General features: G+C 34.4%; 1 protein-coding gene across 2 annotated transcripts; it reads left to right on the forward strand.

Moving 5' to 3' along the window:
* The first annotated feature begins 317 nt into the window (after positions 1–317).
* Positions 318–4,282, forward strand: LOC145072309 (putative receptor-like protein kinase At5g18500). Of its 2 annotated transcripts, XM_079018710.1 has the most exons (9): positions 318–590; positions 732–762; positions 852–1,557; positions 1,648–1,752; positions 1,971–2,093; positions 2,171–2,341; positions 2,496–2,625; positions 2,925–3,137; positions 3,878–4,282. In XM_079018710.1, the coding sequence occupies exons 3-9, from the start codon at positions 875–877 to the stop codon at positions 3,998–4,000; spliced, it is 1,548 nt and encodes a 515-aa protein (XP_078874836.1). In that variant the 5' UTR covers positions 318–590; positions 732–762; positions 852–874; the 3' UTR covers positions 4,001–4,282. The 2 variants fall into 2 exon arrangements, with proteins under 2 accessions (XP_078874836.1, XP_078874835.1); XM_079018709.1 differs by lacking the exon at positions 732–762.
* Positions 4,283–27,160: the final 22,878 nt, after the last annotated feature.

Here is a 27,160-nt window from a genome sequence, read left to right on the forward strand (position 1 = left end):
ATCAAATTTACAATTTTAGAACCATATGGACTAAAACTGAAAAAAGAAAAATCATAATGACCAAATTTGCAGCTTTCTTTTTTTCTTTTTTTAATAGCTCATAAATAAAGCCTTATATAATTAATCACATTTATATTGAATGATTGATATTTGTAACAACTTTATTGTTGGTCAAAATATTCATACCAACACCACATTAATATTAATTTATAATCAATGTGGAACATAAACAAAATTTATAAATATGCAAAGAATAAAGCTTTTAACTACAAGTATTATTACAATATTAAAAGATTTTATTGTTTTACTACACAATTTGCAAAGGGATAAAAAATGATAGCTTTTCCGTTACTGTAGCAAGGTCCATCACCAACCTCTGGTGACTACTCCATCTTTCCTACCTTTCCTTATCTCTCTGGTTCTGCTATGCTGTTGCAGAAAGCTCCATTTTAGCTTAGATCTCGATTCCTCAACACTCACATTTCCATCTTCTACTTCGAAGATCTGTGGTTTGTACACTACACCAATGGCTTTGCTTCTGAGATCCACTAATTCAATGGTTTCTTCATACTGAATCTGTATATCAGGAGGTAAGCCAACATATAAATAAAGCACACTTCTGTCCTCCTTCCATTTAATAATCTCTGTTTTGCATTCTCGATCTAAGTCTCCACCCATCAGTTCTTAACATCTTACTTATTGATTGTGTTTAAATGCTAAAATAAATATAGGCTTTGCAGCAAGAATCGGCAACTCATTAGTGTGTGTACTTGTGGGAGTTCATGCTATAAACTTATCTCCCCAACCAGATGAGCGTGGTTCTAAAAGCTGTATATGAATTGAATCTGCAGGTACTTGATCATCTACAGAAGGAATGGCCGACGATCTAAATACAGGATTATCTCAACAAATTGGGGTATTGGGGATTAAGGTGTGGGAATTAATTGGGATTATCGTCGGTTTACTTATCGTAGGCATTCTTTGCGTGTTGACATGTTACCTCACTTCTCGGAAGAAAGTTCGAGGGAGCAGAGGCAGGGGCAGGGACAGAGTTTCTCACAGTCAAATCCCAACTGTTTCCAAAGAAATTAAAGAAGTTCGAGTTGAGCAAGTTTCAACAGGAGATTTCGCTCCACGAGATGGGATTCTTCTCACAATTCATGACAAAAACAGCGATAAAGATTCAGACAAAGTTTTGGTTCATCTTGGAATGGGAAAATTGAAAAATGGAGATAACGCCAGCAGTCAAGGTTCATTTCATCATACTGATAGAGATGTTTGTGGATCGCAATCAGGAGAAGATGGGGGTTCGGGTAATTTTCTGTATAAACCTTCATCTTCTTCCTCTCATCCAATCAGTGCACCTTCTCCACTTATCGGTCTCCCTGAATTTTCCCACTTGGGTTGGGGCCATTGGTTTACATTACGCGATCTTGAACTTGCAACAAATAGATTCTCAAAGGAGAATGTTCTTGGAGAGGGTGGTTATGGTATTGTTTATCGGGGAACATTGGTTAACCGGAATCCGGTGGCAGTGAAGAAACTCCTCAATAACGTGTGAGTTGTGATAAATTTAAAGTTTTTTCACATTTAGTTTAATTCCTTTCGTCTATATTTCTCTAAGTAAATGTCCATTTCATCGTCTAGGGGTCAAGCTGAGAAGGAATTCAGAGTGGAGGTTGAAGCTATTGGCCATGTCCGCCATAAAAATTTGGTCCGTTTATTGGGTTATTGCATTGAGGGAACTCATAGGTACTTTTTCTTCATAAATCCCATTAATTCCAAGATCATATTACTTAATCTATGCATCAATTTCAGTAATGAGATAACCAGTTCGAAGGTAATAGGTTACCGATTTCTGTAACTAGATAGATATTTCAAACTCGAATGCCCTAACAACAAAAAATTTAGAAATACATTATTATTTCTTGCATCCATCCCTTTATTTTAAGAGATTCTTTAACATTCAGGATGTTGGTCTACGAATATGTCAACAACGGGAATTTAGAACAATGGCTTCATGGAGCTATGCGCCAGCATGGATATCTTACTTGGGAAGCGAGGATGAAGGTTCTTTTAGGAACAGCTAAGGCGTAAGTTGATGACACATTTTAATCTATTTTCAAAAACGCTTAGATGTCATAATTTAATTTTAATAATTTTTTTTCAGCCTTGCCTATTTACATGAAGCAATTGAGCCAAAAGTTGTACACCGAGACATAAAGTCAAGCAACATATTGATAGATGATGATTTCAATGCAAAGGTGTCTGATTTTGGCCTTGCAAAGCTTCTTGGTGCTGGAAAAAGTCACATCACAACTCGAGTTATGGGTACATTTGGGTAAGTCCATGATACCTCTTGCTACTTGGAGGGTATTTACGTCTTTTGCACAAACAAGAGATTGAGAGCTCACTTTTTCTACCTTTTTTGATTATGACTATTGAGGAGGTTGTGTATGAAGAGCAATTATTCACTATTTTTTTTTCATACACAGTTATGTGGCTCCTGAATATGCAAATACTGGGCTATTGAATGAAAAGAGTGATGTTTATAGCTTTGGAGTTGTACTTTTGGAAGCAATTACAGGAAGAGACCCTGTTGACTATGGTCGCCCTACCCAAGAGGTATTGCATCAATATTCAATATTGTTGTCAACTTGTGATATCATTGTCATTCTTCATTGTAAATGATTATAGGCCTCATCAAAAATGTCTTTAAGAGCTTTTCTTTAAACTTGTATAGGGTTTTCTAATCTTGCTACTTTTGAAGATATGGCTCATAAGCTTAGTAATAGTTCCCTTATAATTAGTACAACAAAGAATGATATATAACCTAGTGAATTATGAGTCATGAGATGCTTCTTTTTTTCTGATATATGAGTGTTGTATGATTGGTTGATTTGTCAAGATTTATAATTTTGTAGGTAAACCTTGTGGATTGGCTAAAAATGATGGTTGGAAGCCGGAGATCAGAGGAAGTGGTGGACCCCACGATTGATACAAAGCCATCTACAAGAGCCCTAAAAAGAGCACTTTTAACTGCTCTAAGATGTGTTGATCCCGACTCTGATAAGAGACCCAAAATGAGCCAAGTTGTACGTATGCTCGAGTCCGAGGAATATCCCTTACCCAGAGAGGTTTGTCATTTGTCATTTGTCATTTGTCATTTGTCTTTCTCCCTTAAATTATTTTCTCAAAGAAATAGGCTCAAATGCAAGAAATAACAATATGCTTCATTGGTTGTTTTTTTATAGCATCCTTCTTTCATTTATATTTTATTCTATTATGGCAATGTCATCCATTGAGTAAAATTTTAACGTATTATGCCCTAATAATTATAAGTACAGTGATATAATTGGGTAGATTTGTCAAAGTACAATGCCATAATAAGAAACGTTTTGGAAGCATAGTGCCATGATAGATTGAAACGAAAGTAGGATGCTATGATACACAAATAAATGAAAGTACAATGCTATTTCTTGCAATTAGTCTGTTAACATAAGTTTGTATTAACAACTCTTGTTCCTCGTAAATTCGTAAATTAAGTTTGTATTTTCATTGTTATAATTGGGTAGATTTCTAATGTCATAATAAGACCAAATTTAAAAGTACAATGTTATAATTAGATAGACTTTTTAAAGTACAATGACATAATATAAAAAATTTGAATAAGTACAATGCTATAATAGAAAAATATGGTTGATATTTCAAAGTATAATCTTCTAATGAGAAAAAAGTTGAAAGTAGAGAGTTTCACAATACAATGCCATAAAAAATTGAAAGTACAATGCTATAATACACAAATAAATGAAAAGTAGACTTACCCTATTAAAAAAAGTGTGTATTAACAAGTTTCCTTCCTCCTAATTTTGTATAGGATCGAAGGCGTAGATCTCAAGCAGGTAGTACAGAAATTGAATCACAGAGAGAAAACTACGATACTGATAAGAGCGACAATCCGGACCAACGATCAGACAGCAAGAGAAACTTGAGAGTATAACTTTATATCTTTATCTTTTTATTTTTTATTTTTATTCTTTCGATATTGAGGAAGTAATGACCAATGTGGAAGGGTGATTTGTGTTATATTTTTATGTATTTGAAAAAAAAATTATATATATTTTCGGTAGAGGGAGTGTTGTTCGTTATTATGTAAGTAAGTAAAAAGTTATGGAAGGTGGAATGTAGTAGGGGGATTTAGCTGTGTACAGTTTTGGGGGAGATCGGATGTTACTTGTTTATTTGATTTGCTAAAAATATTATCCTACCGAGTGTTTATTAACATTTGTTGTTAAAATGTGTAAGTTGCATCAACCTACGCCTAGTTTGTAATAATAGTTTGTATTGTTTTGGTATGGAACTCAGATTGAGAATGCTAGAAAATAATTACAGAAAGTTTGTCTTCAAACTAAAATAGAATAAAGAATTATGATAAAATGAAACAATCATTTTGCTTACTATGAAGGTATGGAAATGCCTCAAGCGATTGATTCCTTCTTCTATGTTTTAAGTTTTGGTACAACTAATAAGCATTTTTAAGTACCACCACAAAGGTGAGTTAGTGTCGATTGCTTGAGAATTAAGCATTCAAAATTTTGTTGTCTAGAGTATGAATCTCACATGCTTCAACTTCCATTCTAAAAAAAACATTTTTAACTCTATTGATCAGAGTTAAATAAAAAAGTAATTATCAACTTAAATAAACACTTTTTGATAAGTTGTTTCCTCTTAACTTAGTAAACTTATATAAAATGCTTATTGTATGTGAGCCAATTTAATATTTTTTACCATCGTTTAACCCCTAGAAAAACATATGGATCATAAACTTGCTTTTCTTTTCGATAACTAGCGATGCGTGGTAAATACTAATTTACCATCTTACCTTTATCCTTTTGGTCATTTTACATGTTGATTAAAAGTAACAAATATACATAAGTTTTGAGTTAAAATTGGCATACATAATATAATGTAGGTAGTGCTTGTGTAAATAGTAGGAATATATGAGAGCATCTATAACGGTGAGTTTAATGAGAGGGTTGAATGAGAAGACAAATCTAGTTGTCATTTAATTGATGAAATTCTACCATAATGAGATGCCACATTGACATTCAATGGATTTGAAGTTCAATGACTATTGAACTCTTCAATGAGAAAAATGAAAGTTTTCTAATCTTAAATACATACTATAAATTAAGTTTTGTAACTTTCTATTGAACTTTGTAGAGTTCAATGCATTATAGGGCAAAATGATTGAGTTTCTGTAGAATGTAGAAAAATGATGTGATAATCCATTGAACTTTATGAAGTTCAATGCATTGTGGATGCCCTAAATGTACATTAGGTGTATAGTGAGCTTTAATTACCATATTTCTTTTTGTCCACTTGTGTAAATATTAACCATAGCTCTTCAAGAAGTTTGGTCATCCGTTATTCTCTTTCCAGACATAGTGGGGAGTGGAGACCTACTTGGCATGTGCCGCCCCATATCGGAACACTAGGCTGCCTAGTGAGGGCCCACAAATTTTCAAACCCAATGTAACTCTTGGTCTCCCCCTTTCTTTTCTCTTTTCTCTTTCTTGGTCTTTATTTGTATTACTGGATAAAAAATGGGTGAAATAGAAAGATAGGATGAAAGATTAAAAAGGGGGTTGCTCACATGACATTGAGATATTGAAATATAAGGATGAAAGATGAATATAACATATATCCTCATAATAAATATATTTCTTTTGGACATTATGTTGCTTCTCGTTTGTTTTAGTTTTTCTACGAACACTTTGATACTCAATTTTGCACACAAATTGATATTAGAGTCGAAGATCAAATAGAAGGTTTGGTAGAGATCAAGGAGAAGCTAGGAAAATTTATAGGTGTTAAGTTTGGTGTTAAAGCCTTAATTATTTGAAAAAGCATAATGTTTGAAGAACCATGTTACTTTTTATGAAATTTTAAAGGGAATAAAACAATTGTTAAAAAAGTAAACATCATCAAAATATCTGTTTCACAACATAAATCCAAAATCAGACTATCATATCAAAACATCTCCCAAAAAACATGAAGACAACCGGGGAGTGTGTACAGTCGTAACTTTGCTTTGCCCCGATCCTCAGAAAGTACATGAAACATTTAAATCTACAACCATAAGCCAAAACTTAGTGAGTTCCCCAAAATACCCCATACAATAATACACATACAATAACATGCATACAAGGCCAACAACTTAGGGTTGGACCGTCACCTATGCCTACCGTATCTAGCTGGACCGCTTCGAAAGTCTACAACATTTAACTAAACCGCTCTCTTTGGGTCTACAATATCAACTGGACCGCTGTATCTTGGCCTTCATCACACAGTTGGACTGCCCTCAACCTACCCATAATATGTGGACATATGCATATAAACAACAAACCACCAACAAACATCCATGTGTAATTATAGCAAATCTACCTGCCTACTAGTCCACTATAACATATCATCATCCTAAAATACAAAGGATCTATACTGTAGTACAAGGTATAGTGAGAAGACTCACCTCACAGATAGTCAAAAAATCACCACAGCTCGTAGCAGGTGAAGACTGCTACAATAACCACATAAACACATAGTTCGATGTCAAACACAACCTAAGACCTGGAACCCTAAAGTTTGACCTACGGTCAAACTTTGTTAAAATTCAACAAAAGTATGATTCTGGCCAATAAGCACACCACGCCTTTCTAAGAGCGCCCCATACTCTCTACAGGACAAAACAATCAGCTTCTTAAGCAAAATAAACGCACAAACTGAAAACCCTAAAAGTATCCCACGATCGGGAAGTGGACACCACACTCAGACTCATTTTTCAAAGGTTTTTGTCCTAATCCATTAAGTTATGGCCCCAACTTCTAGATCTAAACTCCAACAAGGTCTAAATGGATAAAGTTGGAAACTTTATCCATTAAGACTGATGGGTTTTGAGCAAAAGAACATTCCTATGTGCACATGCAAAACTCTAAAGCTTTGGATCTAGATTTCTCTATTGTACATGAAAAGTTATCCAAAGCTTGCAAACCCTAATCTAGCATACTATAAAATCGAAATCTATAACAAAAACAAGTTTAGATGATTACCTTTTGACAGTAGCAAGAATCTTCAATCTTCAAGAGCTTAGTATCACAAGGGTAATACCTCTTATGGCTCACAAACACCAAGGCAAGAAGATGATTGAGAAGAGAGAGTATGGAGGCACAATTTCGGCTCTAAGAACTCTAGGGTTTCTTCTGGTAGCCTAAAACTGAAGCCCTAGGGGTCCTTAAATAGTTGAGCTGCTAGGGTTTTAGTCAAAACCCTAATTGGATAGCTTAGGCCCTAAGTAGCTCTAAGAACCTTCTGGAATAAGGCCCTTGGATGATTTCCAAGTGGGCTTCCACCTTGAAATCGTCCACTCCCTTAATCCATAAGATCCATAGCTCAAATTCAATTATCTTATAATTGACAATTCTAGTCCTCTTTATTTAATTAATCTATTTTAGCCACAAAATTAATTCTTGACCAATATTAATTCAACAATATGATTTCTCTTTTAATATATTATTCATATAATATATTAATAAACCATGATATCCTCTCTCTCCATGAATCATCCTGTCAAGTTGCTTTGGTGAAGGCAACCCAAATGGACCATGCAACAACCGGGTCAAGTACATACCAAATATAGTTATGGACTTAGACACTAATCCAACAGTCTCCCACTTGGATAAGTCTAATAACTATAAATGCAAGTACGACTTCAGGATCCGATTAGCAATTGTAGCTCTCAAAGACGCTGTCGAACTCTGATCTCATCGGTAACCTGTCGTTTAGATAAGGGATCGTATAATCCTCCGTTCTAGATATCGTGCGGATAATTACATGGAACATAGTCATACTTATTGTCCAGCAGTTTGTTTCTCGATCTCTGATTTGTCTGACATAGAACTTAATTGAACACATCAATTCAGTCCTGACCGGGCCTGGCACATAAGTCAAACCAAATCATCGAGGGGACCAGATATCGCTTTTAGCCTCTTAGGATAAAAGGAACAACTAAAATTCGACTTATATGCATTTACTATTCACTCATAAAATCATGCACAACAATGCGTTTTATAACATCAAGTTACTGACGCATTTACACATTATCAATGCACAACCAAGTTGCAAACAATAAACAATATATCTAGGTTTAAAGACTATATGTTATTATCGCCTTGCGATCACTTGAGATAAATTCCATGAAGCGATGCCAGAAAGCGTGGGTTAATCCAATGCTCAAATCATATTTCATAAGCACTTATGAACGTTGCAGCAAACCTTTGCTATGTCTAATACACTTTAAACAGTCTACAAACCAATTCATGACAATCTTCTTTTAATACCTACTTCCAAAGTATGAGCGAGTGTGGACTATTTGAATAATCTTATTATTCAGGAAGTCAAAACATGTAAAGTGAAACAATAGGTAAACAATTAACATAAAATAGTAACTTTACTCATAAATAATACACCTTTATTTAATCATCAAATGTTAATTACAATTTATCTATCACACGTTTCAAACTATCGAATCCTAACTAATATCGTCCTTCAGCCTAATGCTCCTAGCGTGCTGCAACTGTTTAACCCTACTCAATTCTTTCGTAAGGGAATCTTCTGGGTTTTCCTCTGATGATACCCTCTTCACTACGAGGAGTCCCTCTTCCACCCGATGTCTAATAAAGTGATATTTCCTGTTGATATGTCGAGATCTGGCATGATCCCTCGGTTCTTTGGTCAAAGCAACCGCTCCTTCATTATCACAAAAAATCTCCATAGGCTACTTTATGGCTGGCACAACTCCAAGGTCTCCGATGAAGTTCTTCAACCATATCGACTCCTTTGATGCTTTGCTCGCCGCTATATACTCTGATTCGCACGCTGAATCAGCTACAATCTCTTGCTTGGAACTTTTCCAAGTCACTGCTCCTTCATTCAGGGTAAAGACCCAACCTGACTGAGAACGATAGTTGTCTCGGTCGGTCTGAAAACTGGCGTCACTATACCCTCGCACCCTTAAGTCATCACTCCCACCGAGGACTAGAAACCATTCATTGGTCCTCCGAAGGCACATAAGGATATTTTTGACTGCAGTCCAATGTGCTCTGCCAGGGTTCCCTTGATATCTGCTGACCATGCATAAAGCGAATGCCACATCAGGGTGAGTACAAGTCATAGCATACATGATTGAGCCAACTACAGAAACGTAAGGTACTCGGCTCATCTCTGCTATCTCGACTTCGATACTCGGGCTTTGAGTCTTACTCAACTTGGCATTGCTTTGGATCGGTAACTCCCCTTTCTTGGAATTCTCCATACTAAAACGTTTTAGTAACTTGTCAAGTAAGTATTATGACTAATTCCTATGAGTATTTTACTCATGTTTCTCACTATCCTTATTCCCAAAATATAGGAAGCCTCTCCGAGGTCCTTCATAGCGAAACACTTCCCAAGCCAGGACTTAACTTCATGTAGGGTCGGGATGTCGTTTCCTATGAGTAGTATGTCATCGACATACAATACGAGGAAGCTAACTATACTCTCACTGAATTTGACATATACACATGATTCATCCTCGCTTCGCATAAAACCAAACTCTTTGGCTTTCTCATCGAAACAAAGATTCCATCTGCGAGATGCTTGTTTCAATCCATAAATGGATTTCTCAAGCTTACACACTCTATTAGGATGCTTTACATCGACAAAACCCTCTGGCTGACTCATGTAAACATCCTCAACCAACTTCCTATTAAGGAAAGAGGTTTTGAAATCCATCTACCATATTTCATAGTAATGAAGTGCAGCAAGGCTAGCATCACCTTAATAGACTTTATCTTCACAACTGGTGAGAAGGTCTCATTATAGTCAACTCCGGGAGTTTGAGTAAAACCCTTCACAACCAATCACGCCTTATAAGTGTGTACCTTCCCATCCATGTCGGTCTTCTTCTTGAAGATCCACTTGCACCCGACCGTCTTACGACCTGGTACATCGTCAACCACATTCCAAACTTGGTTGTCATACATGGATTGAATCTCGTTGTGTATAGCCTCTTTCCTACTGTCCCCTTGGCTTATGAGTTCTCGCTCTTGAAAAACCCCTCTCCTCGCAACGAAGACAACATTGTCACTTGGTCTATAGAAGAGATATCCAAAGGACTTCTGCGGATAGCTGATGAAAATACACCGCTCACTACGAGGTTCTAGCTTGTCGTGAGTATCTCGTCTTACGAAAACCTCGCAACCCCAAACCTTGATATGTGCCAATGAGGGAGCTTTCCCTCTCCACATCTCATGAGGTGTTTTGGCAACCTTCTTTGTACGGACTAAGTTAAGGATATGGGCGACAGTCTCAAAGGCATGCACCTAGAATAAGATAGGTAGCGAAGCACAACTCATCATGGAACGAACCATGTCTAGCAAGGTTTGATTATGCCTCTCAGCCACACCATTCAACTGTGGTGTCCTAGGCGGCGTTAATTGCGAAACGATTCCGCATTCCTTGAGGTAGTTGTGGAATTCAAGACTAAGGTACTCTCCACCTCGATCGGATCGAAGCATAATAATTTTCCTACCCAACTGATTCTCCACTTCTTGTTTAAATTCCTTGAACTTTTTAAAAGTTTTTGACTTGTGCTTGATTAAGTAGAGATACCCATATCCGCTATAATCATCGGTGAAAGTCACATAGAAGCAGCTTGCATCCCTTGTGGTGGATCTAAAGGGCTCACACACATCGGTGTGTATGCGATCCAATAAACCCTCACCCCTTTCACAAGTACCAGTGAAGGGTGACTTGGTCATCTTTCCAAGTAAACAAGACTCGCACACGTCATCGTCCTTAAGGTTGAATGACTCTAACACTCCATGCTTTTGGAATTGGGTTATACGTTTCTTGTTGACATGTCCAAGACGACAATTCCACAAGCATGCTTTGGCCAAACTTTTGGAAGATTCGATATGCAACACATCATTTCCTAAGTTGTCTACAACCATCACAGTTTCATATATTCCATTACAAGGCAATGCTTCAAAATAGAAAAAAACCATTAAGAAAAGCATTAATAGAACCTTTTTCATTATCAAATGAAAATCTAAATCCTTGTTTATATACACCATGAAAAGAAATGATGTTTCTTGCCATTTCTAGCGAATAGCAACAATTATTCAACTCTAGTCCTAACCCACTACTAAGCACTAAAAAATAAACTCCAATCTTGGTGACAGGCGACGATCTTCTGTTCCCCATGATCAAGTTTATCTTCCCATGCTCGACATCCCTATTTCTTCTTAGGCCCTGCAAATCAGAACAAATGTGAAAACCACATTCTCTATCAATAACCCAAGAAATAGCATGCAATTAGTTATTAGATTGAATAGTATAAATACTTGCGAAGGATGGCTTGATCTTCCCCTTGATATCTTGTAGATATTTCGGGCAGCTTCGTTTCTAATGCCCTTTCTCATGGCAGTAGTAGCACTTTGCATCCTTTGGGTTAGAGGTGGGTGCAACGGGACCAGCCTTGGTTACACTAGAAGAGGTGTCATCATGGAACTTTCCTTTATGGTGGCTCTTAGAAGGAGCCTTCCTTTTCTTACCCTTCCCCTGCCTAATAGCCAATACAGGGGAAGCTGTAGCAGGAGTTGATGCAACAGATTTATCCTTGAGGTTGCTCTCAGCAGTCCTCAACAAGCCTTGAAGCTTGCTCAAGCTAACCTCCTATTTGTTCATGTGGTAGGTTATGCGAAACTGGTTAAAACACGGTGGCAAAGAGTGAAGAATGATATCAATCGCCAACTCTTCATCAAAGTTAACATTTAACTTCAACAGGTGGTCGACATATATTTGCATCTTCTATAGATGAGCAGTGATAGACTCTCTGTCCCTCATCTTGGTCGTGATCATCGAAGTGATGATCTCGTACCTCTCCTGCCTGGCACTTTGGTGGTACCTGTCCAACAAATCCTAGTGCATCTCATATGAATAGTAGTCCTCATAGGACTTTTGGAGTTCTGCAGTCATAGTCGCGAGTATGATGCAATGGACTTTCATAGCATCTTGCTCGTGGGCCCCAAAGGCAACGATCTCCTTGGGAGTAGCAGTGTTTATGTTCACCTCCTTCAACTCCTTGTCGAGGACATACTCCTTTTCCTCGTAGCGGGTAACCATTTGGATGTTGCAGATCCAATCATTAAAATTGGTCCCATTAAAAATTACCCTCCCACACAAATTCATGAGTGAGAACGAGCTGATGAGGTCGAGCCTGAAGTGTTGTTGTTGTTTGATTTAGACATCTAAAAAAGAAAAGAGACAAAGTTTGATTAGATAAGAATCCCCAATTAATCATCCAAATGCGAAATTAGGGCTAGGATCCAATAACATTATTTGTAATTTAAAAGAGGGATGCCGTAATCTAAACAACAAATAATTTGAAGGTAAGTGAATGACGATTCACTAATTTCCACCATGAAAAACAAAACAAAAATTAAGTTTTAAATGTATTGAAACTCCTAGATCTTTTGAGATTCATTGAACTTTTCAATGGCATGTTTAAATCTCGATACGTCCTTCAAGTTTGTGACTGGGATACTGAGGATCACAAACAAGGTGTGAATAACCATGCAAATGTACATGGTGCCCCAATGTTACAGTCACCTAATGAATCTTCCGGTTAGCCACACACGCTCCATTGATCTATGACAAACATTGAGTCACCCTTTTCCACCTTTTCTTAGACCCAAATTAGTGTGCCGGTTAACCACACACACTCCACTAACGTCCTAGCAAGGGTACAAAGTGTAATTTCATGGAATAACATCATTTTCACATTTTCCCTAAAGTAACTAAGATTGAGAATTTTATAAAAAACATTTAGTTACTTTATTAATCATTATACTTTTAATGAGGAATTGGTTGCCCTATCCTACCCGTTCGACTAACAACCCTCCACCAATCAAGGAAGCGGTGGGTGAGAGTGGAGACCCATTAAACGACCATTTTATAGGCCATAACCTTATACCCCCTTATAGACCGGCTTCGTGAATGAGGCCTACTAACGGTAAGACTAGCATTTATCTTATACATATGTATATATATATATATATATATATATATATATATATATATATTAATTATTCTTATAATATTATAATAGTATAGGGGTGAATTTTAAACTTGTAAAATTCTAGGGTTTGGAATTTAATTATTTCAAAATTAAACTTTTAATCAAAAATTTAAATTCCAAAAGTTGAGGGCAAGTTTGAAACATTTCAAAACTATCTAGATCAAAATTCAAATAATATAATTAAATATTTAATTGGTGATTATCTAATTTTGACCTAATCCAATTTTATGCAAGATAATTGATCAAATAATTCAAATAATTAGGGCTTATCATATAAGGCAACAATTATCAAATTAAATGACAAAAATCTTTTATTTTGACTAAGATAAGCACATGGAATCAATAAAAATCAGATTTTATTAATTAATTTTTTTTTGGTAATAATCCCAAGTCAAAATAATCCAAAATTCCGAAAATCCATCTGTTTGACAACCCGACTTGCCGAGTCCCCATTTGGACTCGTCGAGTTCATCTTGGGTTTTGACGAGTCTGTCAGGAAGATGGAAGAAAAAACAATTTCAAGCACTGATCAAACATACTATGGATCAAATACAATAGAAGCCAAGCAAGGCTTTGATACCACTGATGGGTTTTGAGCAAAAAAACATTCCTATGTGCACATGAAAAACCCCAAAGCTTTGGATCTAGGTTTCTCTATTGTACATGAAAAGTTATCCAAAGCTTGCAAACCCTAGTCTAGCATATTATAAAATCGAAATCTATAACAAAAACAAGTTTAGATGATTACCTTTTGATGGTAGCAAGAATCTTCAATCTTCAAGAGATTAGTATCACAAGTGTAATAACTATAATGGCTCATAAACACCAAGGCAAGAAGATGATTGAGAAGAGAGAGTATGGAGGCACAATTTTGGCTCTAAGAACTCTAGGGTTTCTTCTGGTAGCCGAAACTGAAGCCCTAGGGGTCCTTATATAGCTGTGCTGTTAGGGTTTCAGTCAAAACCCTAATTGGATAGCTTAGGCCCTAAGTAGCTCTAAGAACCTTCTGGAATAGGGCCCTTGGATGATTTCCAAGTGGGCTTCCAACTTGAAATCGTCCACTCCCTTAATCCATAAGATCCACAGCCCAAATTCAATTATCTTATAATTGGCAATTCTAGTCCTCTTTATTTAATTAATATCTTTTAACCACAAAATTAATTCTTGACCAATATTAATTAAACAATATGATTTCTCTTTTAATAAATTATTCATATAATATATTAATAAACCATGATATCCTCTCTCTATAAATCATCTTGTCAAGTTGCTTTGGTGAAGGCAACCCAAAAGGACCATGCAACAACCAGGTCAAGTACATACCAAATATAGTTATGGATTTAGACACTAATCTAACAAAGACATATTTTATTAACCAAGATTTAAGCTTTTTGTAGTCTAAATGACCTAAGTCACCTCCAAGGCTTGAGGCTTGAAGAGAAGGCTAAAGGTCTAAACTTTATAAACATATAAGGCCTTAGAAGCAGCACAAAGTGCAGGAAAGGTGTTGGAGTCCATCCAACACCAAGATCTCACACAAAAGAGTAAAAAGAAGTATAAAAGGGGCAGAAGCCAAGATTTATCAAACAAAATGGAAAGCTTGAAGCTTTATACTAAAAAAAGTCCATGAGATAAAGCTTTCTAGATCTACAAAGGTTCTCCTTTTCTAAGCACCACAATGAATCTTGCTCTTCAAGCTCCAACCATAAAAATGGACAAGATGATTCAAGGCTCAAATATGGAAGGAGGGGGACTAGAGTTTTTGAAAACATTCTCTAGGTTTGATGGAGGTTGAGAATACTTCAACCCTAGGGTCATAAATGCCTTTAAATAGATAATAAAACCCTAAAAATCGATTTGGCCATGCGCTTGAGCACCCCTTACTTCATTACGAGCGCACCACACCTACTGGGCCAAAACATGCCTAATTCTCAGTTTGTGTCCAATTTTTCCAAGGTCCAAAATGTAAACCCTAAATTAAATAAAAAACAATACATACTTGTAATAGGGCACTACAATCCTCCCCTACTTGAATCAGATTTCGTCCTCGAAATCCAAAACATCAAATGAATCTGGTTAGTGCTCGTGCATCTCCGCCTTGAAATCGTAGGTCCACTCGATCACTACAAGAAAAACACGATTTTGCTAGGGAAGGGTGCTATGGAACATATTTTTGTTATTAATCTGCAATGGATCATGCTATGGAATGTCGTTCCATAGCAAGGTTGCTACCACATTGTCTACGATATTTATTTCCGGTAACGAGCATGGGACTTGCTAGGGAAAATGCTACCGACTCCATATCTATTTGTATTATGCTACCAATATTTCTATGGAAAAAACATTCGTAGCAATTTTCCAACGAAATTTTTTATGAAAACACTTTCCGTTGTACTGCTGCTATGGAATTAATTATCCTGTTTAATATGCAACGAAATTTTTCAACGGAAAGCAATTCCATAGTTGCTTTGCTACGGAAGTACCATTCGTAGGTATTTGCTAGGTAATTCTACTATGAAATTTGATTTCCTTTGCTTGTTTTGCTATGGAAAAAAACCTAGCTAATTCATGAGGACATTTGTTACGAAATTAAATTCTATAGCAACATTGATAAGGAGTAGTTCAAATTCACAAATATTTAGCTATGAAAATTTGCAACGACAATAAAACTCGTGGAATTTTTAGTGTAGGTATTTGCTAGGAAATTCTGCTATGGAATTTGATTTCCTTTACTTGTTTTGCTATGGAAAAAAGCCTAGTTAATTTGTGACGACATTTGTTATGAAATTAAATTGCATAGCAACATTGATAAGGAGTAGTTCAAATTCATAGATATTTAGCTATGAAAATTTGCAACGATAATAAAACTTGTGGAATTTTTAGTATTGAGCAATAATATGTTGCAATTTTTGTTACCAATTTTGCTAGGAATTAATTTTTTGTAAAGTATTTTAAATTAATTATAGTGCTATTATGGAATTTATTTGCATAAATAAAGCGTCCAATCCAACTCCCTATTCGCAAATCCACAAGCGGAAGAAGATAAATTAGGGCAAATCGATGTCGTCGTCTTCAAGCAGTAACGTGAGGCTGTGCGGATATGGACATCCATTTGGAATGTGGACGACATGGACGCTAAAGAATCCTAGACGGAGGTTCCTTGGCTGCACAAACTACAATGATGAATACATAAGTTGTGGTTTTTTTCGTTTGATTGACCCACAAATGCCAAACAAGTGGTATAGAGAGAAGATGTACGAGTTGAGGAGCTCAAACCAATGGTGAAAATGTTATTTTAGATGGCCCCCCGATGTTCCTGTCAATTTTCATGTCAATGAAACCCCGACTCAAGTTGTTATTCAAGATACTAATGGCCATGGTAATGGCCCTCGAGTTGAAGGTGGTAAAGTTGGAATTATCAAGTTCACGATGGTGTGTTTGGTTTTGTTTTGTCACACCCTCGAACCAGACGGCGGAAACGTCCGGGGATTGGTTGACTTCATCTTGTAATATCGTCACAGTGTATATAATTGAATCAAGACAACATCATCATCACACATGGAATATCACAACCATCCGAGTTTACATAAGTGTATTAGTTTACAAATTACACTCCAAATGTCAAGTGCATGATGATAGCAAAAATACACAAAAATCCACGTATTCTTGATGACCAACCCGCTTAACGATTGCGTGAGAATACAAGTTATTTTGTAAAAGTCAACGTATCTATAGTTGGTGAGTTCATAAGCATGTTTGTATGAAAAGTTTTGTATCACTTTGTAAACACCAAAAAATCCGATATTTTCCGTAAAATTGGTTTGAGTGTTTTGTTTCAAATCTTGTATTATAGCATGTGTATTCTTATTTTTGAAAATGAATAAAGAGAGAATTACAGAAAATCCTATATTTTCAGTTGCATGTAAAATGTAATGTACAGTGCTTGTTTCCCAGAAAATTCGATATTTTCTGTCTGTAAAAGACTTGTTGTCTTTAAATCATAAGACCTGAGTGTCAGAGAAATGAATAGCTCGCACATGTATCAAAAGTATCGTATATGTATTCCGTAAATTTGTACAGTGTTTGTTAATCTCTATGTGAGTCGTTATAACCATGCTTGATATGACTGATCTGCATGTCATGACGTTTTTTAGGCATCGACTTGTTTAAGGTAAGACATTTGTCACCCTAGACTCACCTAGTCTAGCTGTAGCGAACAGCTCTGGCGCGGGGCTGTCAACCCCATATAGATCTATACACAAACTGTCGCTCCCTCCAGGAGACTCTGGTTATAGCTAGAAGACTTAAGGTTGTACACTAGGTAGGTACGAATGAAAGAACGTCTCACAAGAACCTTAACTAAATTTACGCGAACAGTGTATCACATTGTTTACCGTTTTAAAATAATGTGTTCGAGTATGCATTTGATCACAAAACATTGGTGATGAAAATACCATTTGTTTTTATCAAAGTGTCAATTATTGTTTGTTATTGGCCCGATTAACATAAAATGTGATGTGAGGCCCAGTAAGAAAATCAATGGGCCTATAAGGCCCAAATAACATATAATGAGAACACAAGGCCCAATAAGGAGTGAAAATGACGTAATTAACACATTCGTTCTTATAATGCATTGTTTTAGCTCAATTAATATCAAAATGGCATAAAAGGTCCGCTTTTATTGAAATTGACATTCTTGGCCCAATAAGCCGAGAATTTACATTATAAGTCCATTTTTGATAAAAATGACACTTTAGGCCCATTAAGACCGAAAGTTTACATTTAAGGTCCCATTTTGAATAAAATGCCATTTTTAGCCCACTTTTGTTAGAATAACATTTTCGGCCCAAATATATTGGAAATGACATTTTTGGCCCAAATAAATTGGAAATGACATTTTCAGCCCAAATTTATTAAAAATGACATTTTAAGTCCATAAAGGCCAAAAATTATATTTTAGGCCCATGAAACCGTAAATTTCTAAATAAGGCCCATTTTTATGAAAATTGATCATCTTAGCCCATTAAAACCGTGAAGGCCCAAATAGAATCCCATTTTATGAAAATTAACACCTTTGGCCCCTTTAAAACCATGAATATCGTAAAGATCCATTTTTTTTTATATCTAAAAATGACTCTTTTGGTCCCTTTTACGGTTTTATTTAGTTTCCTAGTATTCTTTAACATGTTTAATGCTTTCAACTTCATAGTAAGTTTCGTAAAGGGATTTAGTTTCCAAACATCACCACTTTTAGTAGATATTTCGAGTTTGGTGAAGGTTTAACACGTTTTCATACATAATCACAACATATAACATGAAAATACCCACTTACATGCATAAATACTTAGATCTAACAAAAAAGCAACTTGTATCCTCCCCCAAAAACATAGTAAAACCGAAAACAATGGGATATGAACTCACCTTGATGATGGATTTGGTTGTGATGAAGAAAAGGAGGTGTTTTCAGGCTAAAGTATTCCTTTGAGAAGATCTTTGAAGACAAGATGATCCTATGAGCATAAACACGAGGATGGTGTTGTTTTGATGAAAGATCTTAGCATAAAGATGAAGTTTAACATCTTGAATATGAATTAACTTTCCAAGAAGGATGAGCTTTGAGGACAACTTGTTGGAAACCCACACTACTTCACGGTTTCATGATGGAGAATGGAGGAATTCTTTAAAGATTTAGAGGAGATAAGAGATGTAAGTGAGAGTTAAGATGAAAAGTGAGTGAGGTGGAGAGAGGCTCGACCGAGAATAAGAAGAGAGGAAGAGAGAGGTGAATACGTTTGGTTAATACATGGTGGTTTAGTTGTCACACCCGCTAAAGCAGAAACACGAGGCGTGGCAGTATAAAGGGTTTCATAGCAAAAGTTAAAAGACAACACCAACCATAGTATTAAAAATTATTACAAATTTACAATGAGTTTGATCGACTTTTAAAAGAAATTACAATGAAAATTGGAATACAACACATGCAAATGCTCCTAAAAGTGAAGTGTCCCTAAGTGCCACTTACTCGATGATTCCTGAAAAAGCATGTAAAACGAGGGTCAACTATAAAATAGTTGGTGAGTACTCACAAGTTTAACAAAATAATATTGGTTCATGAATTGAAATCAAAGTTTTGATAAAAGTTTCCAATAATAAAAGTATATTGTTAAAAGGAGTAAATAAGTTTGTAAAAACAAGTTCTTTGTCATCATGAGAGATAAAGTATGTTGCCCGAATAGCATGCAACATTCATATTCTCGTGGAAGATAAAGTTCGTTACTCAAACGAGTAAACAAGTTTCATTGCTAAAAATGAGCAAACAATTTCGTTGTTGCAATGAGCAAACAATTTCATTGCTAAAACATGTATATGAGTTTTCAGTAATAAAAGTTCATTGTTGTAATGAGAAACAAAGTTCGTTGCTATAATTAATAAACAAGTTTGTTGCTATAATGAGAAACCAGTTGATTGCTATTATTGATAACAAGTTTATTGCTATAACGAGAAACGAGTTTGTATGTGTATGAGCAAACAATGAGTCTCAACCAAACCTATGACTGAAGCCCTATCGAGATCTATGCTTATCGTTCCATAGATGAATATGGTATCATGCACTCCAGCAATAGGGCGAGTGAGGAGTTGTCAATTCCTAATAGCGCTATCCATAATGACCATTGGCTCAAAGAGTTAATGGTTAGAGATAAGGGAAGGGCCTTAGTACGATAAGTTCTCATGTTCCGTGTTGCATAGACATACATAAAGAGACATAGCAATACAATAACAATCATGTTTGATACAAATCAATTTAAATACAACATGCAAATAATAGTTTTTCTGGACATGCTTTTCCACCCCAAAACATAAAAACTGAAAATAGGGGAGTGCGTGAATACTCACAATATGCAAAATATAGCAACCAAGTTTATATGAGTCAAATAAATACAACGAATATAAATAGTTTAGGACATGCTTTTCCACCCCAGAACATTTAAAAACCGAAAATAGGGGAGTGGTGAATACTCACAATATGCAAAATATAGCAACCAAGTTTATATGAGTCAAATAAATACAACGAATATAAATAGTTTAGGACATGCTTTTCCACCCCAAAACATTTAAAAACCGAAAATAGGGGAGTGGTGAATACTGACAATATGCATTGAGATGATGCAAATGATGCATTGATCTACGCTCCACTGGTACCACTATCATTTTCCTACAACGATGTTACACACTAATGAGTCTCTAATCAAAATCTAACACTAGTATACATACTACTACAATAGAATTATGCCAATATTGTGTCAAAATTTAATATTGATATGTTACAAACATTTTTCTGTGGAAATTAAGTTTCAAAGAATCAATTGTTATATAACAATTTAAGTGGAAAAAATTCCATTATTGAAATGTTAATATTTAACATTTTAGAGGTGTTCCAATGATTAAATATTCAAAAACTAAATCAATTTAGTTCTAAAATTTCCAAAAGTTTGCATTTCAGTTTTAATTAAAGTCAAAGACCTTAAGATAAATTTTCTTGACTTTTTGATTTGTCTAACTATTTTTCACCACTTTAGTTTCTTGAATAACCATAAAATTATGAAAAATACTAAACAGTCAATAAAAATTACCAAACTTCAGATTTTGGTTTTAAATGTGTTAAAAGACTACTAGATAATTTTTCATGGATTATGGATATGCATAACCATTTTTCATATATTTAATTCTCTAAATATATAAAAATTCATGAAATATAGAAATCAGTTAAGAAAATGCCCCAAACTTTTTATAGTAAAGTCATTACACATACTTAATCTGTGAAAAATATAAAAATGGGTTTCTAAACTGTTTAACCAATGCATTTATTCTAATAAAAATCGAAATAAATAGAAAAAAGTTTCCAAAATTACCCAAACTTTTTGTATTACTGTTATTAAACATTATTGAGCTGGGAAAAATATAAAAATCGATTTTTAAACTGTTTAACCCAATTTTATGATTTTTGAGCATTTATTCTAATAAAAATTGAAATAAATAGAAAAAAGTTTCCAAAATTGTCCAACCTTTTTATTTAACTGTTATTATACATAAATAGGCTGGGAAAAATATAAAAGATATTTTTCAGTGGGTATTTCTATTTTTCCTTGTTTTATCCCCTTAAATAATCATTAATTGAAGAATAAATAATAAACTGTTAAAATAAATTACCAAAAAATTTTGTTACATCATTTACAGTGTCAGTAATCTGGGAAAAATACCAAAAATGATTTTCATATTTTATAATCCGGTATTGGGTATTTATGTGTATTTAAGTGTATTTAACCTTAGAAAATAGGAGAAAAATAGTATACAGTAGAGAAAAATCATCAAAAGTTTTATGTAACCTCCTACTGTACAACATGATGTTATTGTAAAATTTCATGAATTTTGGATAATCAGAACTATTTTGCCTATTTTTAGGCCATTATAATTACCAAAAATTGGGAAAATAGAAAGGCATGATGAAAAATTCTGAAATTATTTTTCTGAGTCTCCCACCACAGTTAAGAGCTGCGAAACTTCTCAGATACAATTTTCACACTTCCTAAAGTGGTTTTGTGATTTATTATACCCAAACAAAAAGAAAATGGAAAATCATACTAAACAACAACATAAATCGATTAAATTTAATGAGAGGTCATTATTCACCGTAGGGGTCATCCACGAATTTATTCCGTATTTATAGACCTCTGGAGGTGTTTTATATGATTTATTGCCCTATTTTATTGCATTAATTATAATAATTCGAGAAAAATGAATTATCTTCTGGAAATTTTCAGAGCATCTTATTTTGTTGATGAGAATCTGGGAAAAATCGGATTTGGTCAGAAAATGATTTTTAGATGTTTATTTGGAAATAAATCTTTCATTAACATATTTGAAAGCTTTTTAACAACTTTGATCATCAAGCATCTAAGCTTGAAGATCATCACATGCATGTTGTTTTGAAGACCATTCATGAGTTTGAAATGTTTAAAAATCATTTTTGATAGAAAACTTTGGATGCATGTGGTGATTTTTACCCAAAACTTGTATAAAAGGGCATTATGTTGATTTTGGCTTAGGTTTTGGTCCTTGGATTTCACCATTAACAACATGCATGTTGTTTTTGGGTGAAATCCTACCACCACCATCATAAAAACTGTGATTTTGTGTGTGTGTATGTTTATGTGTTCATGATCTTTCATTAGAATGGTGTAGAAGAACAAAGAAATGCAAGAAAATCCATGAAAACTTGAAGGAAAATGAAAGGAAATCGTGTTCTACCTTAATGAACACCATTAGATGATGAAGATTTTGAGTATGAGGTGTGTTCTTGGACTTATTCTCTGGAAAATTTCGTGAGTATGGAGAAACGAAGAGAGAAACGAAGTGGTGGTGATGAAGAGTGTGAGAGAGAATGAGGGGTAGAGTGAGAGAGAAGATGAAGTGTAGGGGGGAATTGATTGAGTGTGTTGGGAAGAGGAGAGAGAGGAGAGAGAGAGGGGAATCCGACTTTTGAGGGTATAATATCCCTCTCTCCTTTATTTTTCTTTATAAAATTTCAAATCTTTTATAAAAATTATCCAACTTTTTATAAAGTGTGCACCTTAACCTAGTTTTTATGCATAAAACTCTTGATTTTTTACTTATAAATTAAGAGTAATCGTTAATGAGTTCAATTTTATTTCCTTAAATGCATTTTTATAATTTTAATTATTATAAGATAATATTAGAAGCTTCATAATTATTTTTATAGAACTTTTAAGGTTAAAGTTTGTGAATATGAGTTTTTAGGGCATTTAGGGTTTTTGAGAGTTTGTAAGTCTTCGATATCAAAATTAATTAAATTTCAAGACTTCAAACTATTTTAGAGTTTCATAACTCTTATTCAAGTTAGAAATAATGTTTGTAATATTTTTTATCGGTTTATTGGCATTCTATATAGTGATTCCGAGATTCAAGCGAAATTGAGGAATCAAGTATACTAGTCCTACTCTTCAACTTTGACTTAAGTTTCTATGAGACTCTGACCTAACTTTTACTTCTAGGTCAAGTACATGATGTGTGTATATGATTCATGAAATGGTGTTCAAGTCAAAGAGTGACCCTAATATAGATAGTCACTAAAGTTAAGTAGTAGTAAAATTCACATATCAATGTGAAATTTAAGTACACTATCCATTGATTCTAATTGTTTCCAAGTTTCTAGTAGGTTATAACTTAGCTTCTAGTTACTAAGTCTAGTACGTGTAGTGCCTATATGTGCAACTAAGTCTACTCAAATCTAGAACCGACTCGAATTTTGACGGTTGTCACATTAGTGATCTTCATCCTAGATGTATGGGGGAATTTGCATGGATTACCATTAAAGAATAGTGATGTGTCAAGCCTTAAGTTAATCACACACACACACACACACACACATATATATATATATATATATATATATATATATATATTAAAAACTGAGACTGAAGAGGGAATGAAAAGAAATTTGGATGTTGGGCTGATTTTGATTATCAACCGAATTTGTGTAGCCCAAAAAAATATAGATTTTTTGGCCCATTGGGTCCTCATTAGGGGCTTACGGCCCAAAAGAGGTATGAGAGATGGGTTTTCGTCCCATTACAATTAACTATGTGGTTTTCGGTCCAATAAGGCCCATGATGAGTCTTATGGCCCAAAATACTATAGTTTAATGAATGTGGGTCCAACTAGGGCCCAAATTAGGTTTCTTAACCCAAAATTATCAAGTTGAGGGTTTATTGGCCCATTAGGCCCAATAAGAGGATCTTGGTCCAATAAGAGTTTAAACTGGGAAATTAGGGTCACAACCCAAAATTGAGTGAATACAGTGCATTGAATTAGGTTTAGGGCTTCACGAGTGGGTTTTGATTCAAAGAGTTGTTTTTGAATGAGTAATATGTATAACATAAAACTCGGAGTTACGAGATACATCAAAAGTTGATTACATATGGACAAAATTTCCTAGCCCAAAATGCCAGTTGTGACATGTTTCTTTGTTGGGATGTTGTATGTGTAATTAATTTTCTTATTGTTATTATGATCTATGGAATTGGTAAACTATGGTTTGAATGATATGCTTTTGAATTGGTAATATATTTTGTTTGTTTTATTGCATTTTATATGTCTTTAGAAAGAATAAACATTTTTTATTATGTTTATGTTATTTTGAATAATTTTTTACCATTTCAATGTAAAGAAACTGGATTATAACATAAACGATTACTCAATTGAATATTTAATGAAAATATTGTAAATATCTCAAAAACACATGTCCCCTATTAGTAAATGCTTTCAATGTACTAAAGAATGATAAAATTTCTTTTTATTTAATTCTCATGAAGGGCACTAATACGTAATATCACATTTACCAATTCGCATACAAAAACTAAAATTAGACAATGTAACCATCCTTGTATAAAGAAACAAAAACATCTAGGTAAATCACCCATATAGAAAGGATAAAAATAAGTTCAAGAGGAATCATGAAGTGACAGAAGGTCCTCCTCCAAGTAAGAATGGTGAACAAACTTTAAGGGAAATTGAACAACTAGGTTTAGTAAAAGTGACTGAACTAAATGTTGATGATATAAACAAAGCATGTGGTGATCATGGTTGGAAAAAGAAAAGCATATTTTGGGATTTACCATATTGGAAAAAAAACCTCAATAGACATAATTTTAATGTTATGCATATTGTTAAAAATGTATTTGAGAACTTTTTTTACACTGTAATGGATGTCAAAGCAAAGACGAAGGACAATGTAGAAGCGAGAAGAGATCTGAAACTTTATTATAGGAAGAGAAAAGGAGTCGAAGATGATCAAAGAGCGTACTATGCTCTAGACAAGAATCAAAAGAAATCCATATGTGAATAGGTGGAGAAATTACACTTCCCTAATGGTTATGTTTCTAATTTGGGTAGGTGTGTTGATTTAACCGGGTGTAGATTGTTCATAATTAAAAGCCACGATTGTCATGTTTTTATGCGAAGATTGATGCCAATTGCATTTCGTAAGATGTTGCCAAAACATGTGTGGGAAGCATTAACAGAGTTGAGTCTTTTCTTCAAAACATTAACAACAACATCAATCACAACAAAATACATAGAAAGGAATGAAGTCGAGATCCCAATAATTCTATGTAAATTAGATACCATCTTTGTCCCTGGTATTTTTAACTCCATAAAACATTTACCGGTGCATTTGCCATACGAAGCGAAGATAGTCGATCCCGTACAATATCGGTGGATGTATCCATTTAAAAGGTTTGTATGTTACATCAAAATGTATGTTGCTATTTTTGTAAGCTAATTTAAATCTTCTTTACTATAGATATCTAATCAGTTGAAAAAATATGTGAAAATAAAAGCTCGAGTGGAAGGGTTTGTTGTTAATGCGTACTTGCTTCGTGAAGCATCAATATTTTTCTCTCATTATTTTGAGACTGGTGTCCCCACACGTAATAGAAAGTTACCTCAAAATGATGATGGAGGAGAAGATGAGCAACCTGATGATAACAATGAAATTTTAGATATATTTTCATATCTTGGTCGTCATTATGGAAGATTCAGGAATAGAATGTTGTTTGGTGAGGAATTGTATGTTGCCCAAACTTACATACTCCTTAACAAAGATAAGATCAAACATTACATCAGGTAATTAACATATACTTCACTTTTAATTATAGTAATCATTTGTTGTGTAATTGCTTTGAATTACATTTACATGCATGATTTTGTTTATTACACCATAGTAATATTTCAAAATGTTATTTAAATGGTAATACATAATATTTGAAGAAGATTTGAATGAACTTATTGGGGATATGGATGAACAGAAGCTTGCAGCTGAAGTTGAGAAGAACTTATAGTGTGGTTTCAAAACTATATGGATGTTAATTTTATATTTTATTAATTTTATTATTTTTTTTGATGTGGTTATAATTAAATCTAATTAAGTTCTTTGCCATTTTTCATATAGGCACGTAAGATTCGGATAAAAAACAAGTATATATTTGACCTTTCCAAAATGCCATTTAGGAGAGTGAAATTATATAGTGTATACTTTGTCAATGGTTACAAGTTTGACACGGAAGCTCATGGTCTAAACAAATCAACAATCAATATTGGATTGTGTGTTAGTAGCCAAAGAGGTGATTAGTACGGTAAGGTAGAGGAAATTTTAGAAGTTGAGTACCCTGGTTACCCAATTAAAACCACAGTTTGTATTTTCTTTTGACAAATGGATCGAACTTGTTGTATTTTCTTTTGACGTTTATCTCGACCAAGTTATTTTGTTTGTGAACCTTAACTACTATGTTAGGTGTTGGATTTCATTACCCAAGTTTGAAAACAAACAACTCGGACTGGTGGGCTTTATTTAAAGTTAAACCTCATGGTTGGACTGATGTACATGAAAATCATCCTCAAAAAGACCTTGCTTTCCAAGAAGATGAAGTTGAATCAAATGAAATCATTATACCAACTACATCCAATACATACAATTATGATTATCAGGACATGTCAAGCAGCGGTTCAGATAATGAAAATAACATTGATGAAGAAGGTGAAATTCATGAGGACGACAATGATGATATTCCTGACAGTGAGGGTAGTTATGAGTATAGTACATCAAGCAATGAAGAAGAGGAGGAGGAAGAAGATATTTAGAAAATAGTTTTGAAAATTTCGCAGATTACTAGTAATAAAATCAGGATCCGTTGTATCTATGATCATTTCTCTATAAGTACATTCACCTACATTCAAATTTGTGTTTGAATCATCCACCCCTAAACACGTATTATCATCATCAATGGATGTTTCGTCATGTTTATCCAAAAACCAATATTCCTAAACAAAACCTGACTTGTACAAATGATGCTTAACAGTATCAGGGTCTCTATATGGTATGTTAAGACATTTGATGCATGGGCATTT

Source organism: Lactuca serriola, chromosome 9, assembly GCF_051521515.1.
Source record: "Lactuca serriola cultivar US96UC23 chromosome 9, Lser_US96UC23_V15, whole genome shotgun sequence".
Classification (NCBI taxonomy): domain Eukaryota; kingdom Viridiplantae; phylum Streptophyta; class Magnoliopsida; order Asterales; family Asteraceae; genus Lactuca; species Lactuca serriola.

Bases quoted from the DNA above. Each gene is read 5' to 3' on its own strand.
- LOC145072309 (XM_079018710.1), top strand. From the start codon at position 875: ATGGCCGACGATCTAAATACAGGATTATCTCAACAAATTGGGGTATTG. The intron at 1,558-1,647 runs GTGAGTTGTGAT...TTCATCGTCTAG, and splicing joins AAGAAACTCCTCAATAACGT to GGGTCAAGCTGAGAAGGAAT. The intron at 1,753-1,970 runs GTACTTTTTCTT...TTTAACATTCAG, and splicing joins TGCATTGAGGGAACTCATAG to GATGTTGGTCTACGAATATG.